At 51.9% G+C, this 8,049-nt stretch overlaps 1 protein-coding gene across 5 annotated transcripts in view; it reads left to right on the top strand.

The window, feature by feature from the left end:
* The window catches only part of Lrrc29 (leucine rich repeat containing 29), a 23,781-nt gene extending 17,802 nt beyond the window's left edge, over positions 1–5,979 (top strand). Inside the window, exons 3-8 of one of the 5 annotated variants that reach the window (XM_004625879.2) lie at positions 2,359–3,351; positions 4,452–4,667; positions 4,801–4,935; positions 5,121–5,338; positions 5,438–5,612; positions 5,715–5,979. In XM_004625879.2, coding sequence (XP_004625936.2) covers positions 2,359–3,351; positions 4,452–4,667; positions 4,801–4,935; positions 5,121–5,338; positions 5,438–5,606 — 1,731 coding nt within the window. In that variant the 3' untranslated portion in view covers positions 5,607–5,612; positions 5,715–5,979. Of the gene's footprint in view, positions 1–2,358; positions 3,352–4,451; positions 4,668–4,800; positions 4,936–5,120; positions 5,339–5,437 lie in introns of all 5 variants that reach the window. The other 4 variants (XM_023709431.1, XM_023709434.1, XM_023709432.1 and 1 more) reach the window with 4 other exon arrangements.
* The last annotated feature ends 2,070 nt before the right edge of the window (positions 5,980–8,049 follow it).

Below are 8,049 nucleotides of genomic sequence, written 5' to 3' on the forward strand. Positions count from 1 at the left end.
TCTCTCTCTCTCTCTCTCTCTCTCTCTCTCTCTCTTTCTCTCTCTCTCTCTCTCTCTCTCATACTGGGCATTAAAGTCAAGGATGCCCTCACACTGCACTATACTCACACCCTTTAAAAATTTTTGAAATAGGGTCTTTCTGTGTTACCGTAATTGGACTCTTAACTTTTGATCCTCCTGCCTGAGCCTCCCAAGTAGCTGGGATTACAGTGCACCAACATCCCCCAGAAAGATGGTGAATTCAGATTTGTGGTGTGGTATATTACGGTTATCTGGAGAAAGGTCCATAAAGCAGCTGATCCTAGGGCCTAGTGTTCAGAGAAAAATGTGAATCAGAAAAAAGTAGTTGGGAGGATTGCCAGTGGGAGTCCAGTCATTTATGTATCAGATTTCTTCTTTGTGATCCCAAAATAAACCAATGAGTGGGATAGAAAGTATAAAGATGGCCATGAGGGCAGGAACTCAGAACCATAATGGGAGGTAGTATCAAGGGGAATAGCTGTTGACCTCCAATAATAGATGGCACAGGGGAGAGGACACTGAGAGGTTGAAGAGAAGCCTTGTTGGTGAACCTTCCCATGGGGAGCTTTTCTCAGAGATAAATGTTTCTGTGGTGGGAGACAGAGGGGTGAAGGGATGGGGCAGGCAGGGGATGAGGGAAGAGATGCTGGTGCTGGGTGCTAGATAGTGAACATGAGCATAAGTGGCATAGAGGAGAAACATGGAGAGAGGGAAAAGGAAGCTAGGTTCAGGGGCTAGGATCTTGGAGTCTACTATTATAGACCTGGGCTTCTCTAGATACCCATAAACTTCAGATAGAGTATTGACAGCTGGGCCACAGGCACCTGAGCACTCATGACCCTGTCCATACCTCACCACCACTGTATCCCAGAGAACAGGTGCAGAATGCTGTGAGCAGGAACCATCTCCCAGGACTAAGTCCTCAGGAGGCAGTGCTCAAGTCACTGATGCTGTGGAAGATATTGACCTATCAAAGGCAGGCAGGGGCTATGCCTCACAGGGCAGCCTAAATGCTGGACCTGGTGATTTCTTATTCCCCCTGCCCTGCCTCTGCTGTTGCTTTAATCCCAGTTTGTCTCAAGGAAACAAGGTAATGCCCCACAGGCACCCAAGCTCTGCCCAGTGCCCTGGAAAGCTCTGTTGTCTGCCCTTGGGTTGGTCACTGTGGAATGAGAACAAAGGGGTTTCACACACACAACTCCTGTAGGTGTTTCACACACACACACACACACACACACACACGTGCACACACACACACGTGCACACACACAATTTTTGCTTACACATAAAATAGATTTCTTTTTTTTTTAATTTTTATTTATTTATGTGGGGGGGCAGCTCAGCCCACCAGGGGGCGGGGCGGGCTGGCATGTGGTGCTGGGGGATTGAACCGCGGTCCCTTTGTTTTTACTAAGCTTGTTCTAAGTAGGTGCTTTAGACCACTGAGCCATCTCACCAGCCCCATAAAATACATTTCTATAAACATTTTTGTGCATGAGACCCTCTGAGGCTACCAGGAAATGTAGGCTTCACTGCCTGCCGCAGACCTGTGGCACCTGGGCCACAGAGAGTTGTGATGAATGGCACCTGCTTTACTTCTTCCCATTTCCTGTTGTTCTTAGAGCTATTTATGTATTCCCTAGAAAGTGGAGAATTCTGGGTGCTTAGCCAACGCCAAATTCCTGGAATAAGAGACCAGGTCTGTGGATCTCAGCTCCTCCTTCTGAGAGTCTCAAAGGCTGTGACCAGCATCTTTAGTCCTTGCACCTTAGGGAGGTTGCACTGAGCTTCCTTTCAAGTCACATCAGCCCTCCTGTGTTCACCATGCTAACTCTTCACTCTGTCCTTGCCTCTCCTGAGGCATATAGGCTTGTCCTCTGCTGACCTTCCTGCCTTCCCCTGATAATCATGTCCCTTCAGACCCTTAGAGTGAGGTATTTTCCTGGCTAAAATTTTCTTTCTTTCGTTCGTTCTTTCTTTCTTTTTTTTTTTTTTTTTTTTCAGAACCGGGGATTGAACTCAGGCCCTTGTGCTTGCCAGGGAAGTGCTTATTCCACTGAGCCATCTCCCCGGCCCCTCTTTCTTTCTTTTGAGACAGGGTCTTGCTGTGTAGTTCAGGCCATCCTTGAACTCACAATATAGCCTGGGGGTAGCCTCAAACTCACGATAATATCCCTGCCTGGGCCTCCCAAGTGCTGGGATTACAGGTGTCTGCCACCACATCCAGCCCTGCCCCCACTTCTTAACTGAATCCCCCTCAACCACACAAGACATCCCAGGGGCCCTCATTGTGGAAGGGCCCTTTGTACCTAACCCCAGGCTTACTGCTCTCCTTAGGCAAATGTTCAATACAACATCCCAGTGTCCTCTGCCTCCCTTCCAACCATCAAAAGCTTGGGCCTCAGGGGCATCTCCTGCATTAGCCTGACCAACTTGGATGGCTCACCTACCTCACAGAAGGTGCTGCAATCTGTTGCCTACCACCTAGGCCCCCACCTGCAGAGCTTGTGCCTGGGTGGGGGCAGCCCCACAGAGGCATCCTTTGTAGCCCTGATCCAAGGATGCCCAGCCCTGCGTACCCTTGACCTCAGTGGCTGTAACAGCCTCTTCACATCAGGCATGCTGTTGGCTCAGCCTGAGACAGCACAGAATGTCCGGCAGGCATTGAGTGGCCTCTGTGAGCTCAATCTCGCTGGCCTGCGAGACCTGGATGACCTTAGCTTCAACCAGCTCAGCAGCTGTGTCCCCAACTTGGAGCGCCTCTCGTTGGCCTACTGCCACCTTACCTTCCAGCTAGATGCAGGTCAAGGCCCCATCAGCCCTCAGGACTCCTATTTCTGCAAACTCTCCTTCCACAATGTGCTCCGATTTATAAAAGAGCGAGCTGGCACACTGCATGCCCTGGACCTGAGTGGCACCGGCTTGCCACCTGAAGCTCTGCAGGCTTTGGGCCAGGTGGCTGGCCTGAAGCTGCAGGAACTGAGCTTGCATAACTGCTGGGAACTCTCCACAGACGCCGTGGCCACCCTGTGCCGCCAGCAACCAGGACTTACTTCTCTGGACCTCAGTGGCTGCTCAGAACTGACTGATGGGGCACTCTTGGCTGTGAGCCGAGGCCTGGGGCACCTGCAGCGCCTGAATCTGGGGAAGCTGCAGCAGCTGACAGATGCAGGGTGCACAGCCCTGGGGGGCCTGCGGGAGTTGCGGAGCCTAGACATGGCTGAATGCTGCCTGGTGAGTGGGCAGGGACTGGCCCAGGCCCTGGGCTCAGTGCATGGAGCTTCCTCACCGCTGACCACCCTCAGGCTGGCCTACTGTTCTTCACTGAAGGTGAGCACACCATCCTCTCTCTTTCAGGGCAGAGGCAGGGGAAGCTGGGCCTGCAGGTAGGGACTACCAGTGTTTACATCCAACGAGTACTAGTTACAACTGATCTTGGGCCACAGTCTGCAAGAATACAGCAACTCAGACAGAGGATGGTGTTGGTGTACCTCCCTAGAGCTGCCACTGTGGGCCCTAACGGGGATGCCAAGACAGCAAGGATGGCCTGGCCTGTGGGGTGGCCCAGTACCTCACTGGCCAAGTGACTGCTGCAGTCTTAGCAGGGGCACTGAGGACAAGTGTTTTTTCTAGCAGGAAGGCTGGAGAGGGGGACAATAGAAGGTAATGGCAGGGAAGAAGCCCTGAAGAAAGTGTTCGGACAAAGCCTGTGGGAGGTAATGTGTCATAGGGTATCAGGGCCATTTCCTGGCTGAAGCTAAGCCTTTGTTGGGTTCAACTCTGTCTCATTTGGCAGCATCTTTGCCTAAAAATTGTCAGTTTCTCTTTATTGGTTTGTTCCTTCAACCTATCACTGTGACAAGCACTTACCTAGCCTAAAACATCAACCTTGTCTTGAACCATCTCTTCTCTGACCATTCCATCTTCTGTTTGCTGCCAAAATCCCTTAGCTGCTCTCCAGGCCCTATGTTCCTGTGCCTCCACAGCTTCTTCTACACCTAAAACTGCCTTCCTCTGCTCTGTCCTTAGCTCCTACTGCCACCACCAGACTTCTAGCAGGTGGTGGCCCTTTCCACCACCACTACACAGTTGTGCTTCAAATTCTGGAGGGAGCACATCTCATTGGCTCAGCTAGGGTTAGCTGTTCACCCTGGCTCAGTGAGCTGTGGAGAAAATAGGCAGCTAGCTGCTTTAGAAGTTTGCACCAGTATTCTTCCTGCCCTAGCCATAGCACAGGGCTTTGTCCTTCAGCAAACTCCTCCAGGCATCCCATCCCCACAAACCACCTACTCTAAACTTTCACAACTAGCACAGGAACCTGGGCCCTCTGGCAGCTCCCTGTTGCCTTGGGGCAGAAACAGACCCCTGCCAAGCCTGTTAGCACAGGCACAAGCTGCTGTTCCAGCCTCTCCTCTCCACCTCCCTCCTAGGATGCCTCAGTGTTCTCTGTAATCTCAGCACTGGGTCTGACCCTCCGGGTGCTAGACTTGTCTTCCTGTGTGGCCCTCACCAACCGGACCATACAGGCCATCTGCACCTGCCTCACCCACCTCTCAGTCCTGCGCCTGGCCTGGTGCAAGGAACTCCAAGATTGGGGGCTTCTGGGGCTGCAGGAACCATCTGAGGAACCTGTACTGGGTCCTCAGGTGAGGATCTGGGTGGTCAGGGAGGGTGGGATGGCCCCTGGATTGTTTTGCTTTTCTGCTCCTTGAGTCTCTGTAGGAGCATTTCAGGGAGGCTAATTCAGGGAGGACTGAGGAAGAGGGTTTCTTCCCACAGCTGCACCCACAGCTAGAGCATCAGGCTTCAGACCACTTTCTCCAGCCGCTGGGACCTTCCCTGCTCATGTTACAGGCCTTGCAAGAGTTGGACCTCACAGCCTGCAGCAAGCTGACTGACACCAGTCTGGCCAAGGTGTGGCTAGGGATCCTGGGGCTGGAGCCTGGGGACTGGTCCAACCCATATCTTACTTGGAAAAATATTCCTTTCTGATTGGCTTCTGGTCACTTCCCTGAATGGAGACAGGGAACCTAGATAGGCTCTAGGTTCTGAGGTCTAATGCTGTATTTCATCAACTGGTTCTAATCCCTTTTCTGCAGGTGCTCCAGTTCACCCAGCTGAAGCAACTGTCACTGAGCCTATTACCAGCACTCACAGACATCGGTTTGGTGGCTGTGGCCAGGGGCTGCCCTAGCCTGGAGCGCTTGTCGCTGAGTCACTGCAGCTGCCTCAGTGATGAGGGCTGGGCCCAGGCAGCTGGGTTCTGGCCCAGGCTGCAGCACCTCGACCTATCCAGCTGCAGTCAGCTCACAGAGCAGTGAGTAGATCTGGTGACACATAGCAGGTGGAGCCCCAGTGCAGTGGTGGTTTACGGCCCCACCACAGGTCAGGCACTCAGCCAGTGGTCTTCCCACAGAACACTGGACACTATTAGGCAGGTGTGCAAGCAACTACGAGTACTGGATGTGGCCATGTGTCCTGGTATCAGTGTGGTGGCCATCCGGCGCTTCCAAGCCCAGCTGCCTCAGGTGACTTGTGTCCGGTCTCGTTTTGTGGGAGGGGCTGACCTGACCCTGACACTCTGAGGCCAGGTCAGTATCCAGCCCTGCAGCTCAGCCTCCTTCACCCCATAGTCCCAACCCAGGACTGTGGACCTGGAGTTTTCCCCAGTGCCTCTTGCCTCTCTCTGCTAGACTTCTTGTCTTGGAATGGAGGTGGGACCAACCCAGGGCAGCCAGAAGACTTCCTGCCCTGGCCTTCCCCACAGCTGGGCAGCAGTCTGTCTTCAGCTACATGTCACTGCCACAGGCCCCTGGAAATGCCAGCTACATGTGGCTGCCACAGATTCCTCCTGTATTCATTCTGCTCCCTTGAGGCACTGTTCCAGCTCCCACAAGCACCAAGCTTTAGCAGCCAAGTTAATTTTACTGTAAACCCAAACAAGATTAAAAATTCTGGATCTTGCCTCTTGTCTGAAGTTCTCTTCAGATCCTTCCCCACCTCAGTTGACCCAGAGCCCCACAGGTGCCCCATGATGGTCTCAGGGCTGGTCCACACTAACCCAATCAGGTCCCAGCTTCTTCCCCACATGGTAGGAGGCTGAGGCCTTTCCCTGCACAACACCCTGACATACAAAGGCCTTTGTCTCAAGCCAGAGCCCAAGAGAAACTGATTAATGATGCCTGATTCAATGAGGAAGTCATGAAAGGAACGGGGGGGGGGGGGAGCAATAGTGGCATCTCTGCATGGAGGGGTCATTAGAGGTCATCTAGCCCAACTCCCTAAAGTGCCAGTGATTTCTCAAGAGGAGCTCTGAGAAAGTCTGCTCGTCTTTCATACATTCCCACACACCGTCCATGTGCTCATCAGTTCTAAGAGAAGCTAGCTGGTACTCTATGGGTACATGTGGCAGGCACTGTGCTTCATAAAGGGATTTAGGGATGCCAAAGCTCTCTTGGGTTCCTCTCAGGCTATCCGGGCAGGCAACTAAGCCAACAGGCAGTCATTCCAATATGTAAGATGTACAGTGTACAGAAAACAAATACCTGGGGCCAGGGCACCAATGAACTTGACCTAGAGGTTCAAGAAAGGAATTGAGGCACTGAGAAATGGGCCTAAGGGAGGGACGGGGAGCAATCCAGGCAGAAAGACCTATGGGGGTGCACATAGGTAGCTAGAGCTGGCACTGGACAGGTGTAGAGAGGATGCCATCTTGGACCAACCAGCAAAATCCTTACAAGGATGGGCTCTCAGTTAAAAGGGCCAAGTTACAAAGTGTTTGCAACCCATCCAGCTCAGCATAGTGCTCAATCATGGCAACCTGGACCATTAACCTATGGATGTAGGAAGACACTGAAGAGTATAGGATGTGTGTGTGTGTGTGTGTGTGTGTGTGTGTCTGTCTGTCTGTCTGCACACATGCACCTGTGTAATCATATTCAGTTTATGTTTGAGAAAGCAATTGGAGCAGCCAGTATTGAGATGATTGGAAGAACAAGACTAAAGATGATGGTGGCTTGGGCAAGGGACTAGAAAGGAATTAACAGTATTGGCAGACCTAACAGGATTTGGGATCCTGCCTCTAATTTCCACCTTGAACCCAACAGCAGGCTGTTGTGAGTGGAGGAAAGTCTCAGAACCTGGATGCCTAGGGGTCCGAAGTATAGCTGAGGGATGAGAAGGTGCTACCCCAGTACGTTCTATGAAACCGGTGCCATTTCATCAGGTTCCAAGGTAAAAGACTGATGGTTAACACCGTTAAACCATATTTTTGGAGGAATTGGAAGGTAGGGAGTGGCATGGAGAAAGAAGTCAGGGTGGGGGCAACTTTCAACCTCCCTTGTGGATTTTTTTTTGGGGGGGAGGGTGGAACTGGAGATTGAACTCAGGCCCTTGTGCTTGCCATGCAAATGCTTATTCTGAGCCATTTCCCTGGCTCTGAGGTTTTTTTTTTTTTTTTGGCGGAACCAGGGATTGAATTCAGGCCCTCACGCTTGCCAGGCAAGAGCTTATCCTACTCAGTCATCTCCCCAGCCTCAACATCCCTTGTGAGTCCTCTGGGTTGGTGTGGTCTTCTTTGCATCTGGGACCTGAGGTCTGTGGTCACAGCCTGACCTCTAGGTGAGCCAAATATCCCTTGCCACTTCTGTCCTCAGGGGGTCTGGCTATCTGTGGCTCCCACATCATTCACACTCTTGGGTTAGGTTTTTTTTTTTTAAATTTTTTATTTGTGTGTGTGTGTGTGTGTGTGTGTGTGTGTGTGGCCAGCTCAGCCCACCAGGATGTGGTGCTGGGGGATTGAACCGCGGTCCCTGATGCTTTGCTAAGCTTGTTCTAAGTAGGTGCTTTAGACCACTGAGCCATCTCACCAGCCCTTGGGTTAGGTTTTAATCAGAATACAGGGTTTTCTGCATAGAATTCCCACATATCAGCATCACCCCGGATGTTTCCCCCAGACTGGGGATGCCCTTAGGAATCTAGAGCTTGCCCTTCGGTAGAAACCAGGTTCAACTTCACATCTTTCCCCCA

This window comes from Octodon degus, unplaced genomic scaffold (assembly GCF_000260255.1).
Source record: "Octodon degus isolate 3935 unplaced genomic scaffold, OctDeg1.0 scaffold00011, whole genome shotgun sequence".
Lineage (NCBI taxonomy): Eukaryota > Metazoa > Chordata > Mammalia > Rodentia > Octodontidae > Octodon > Octodon degus.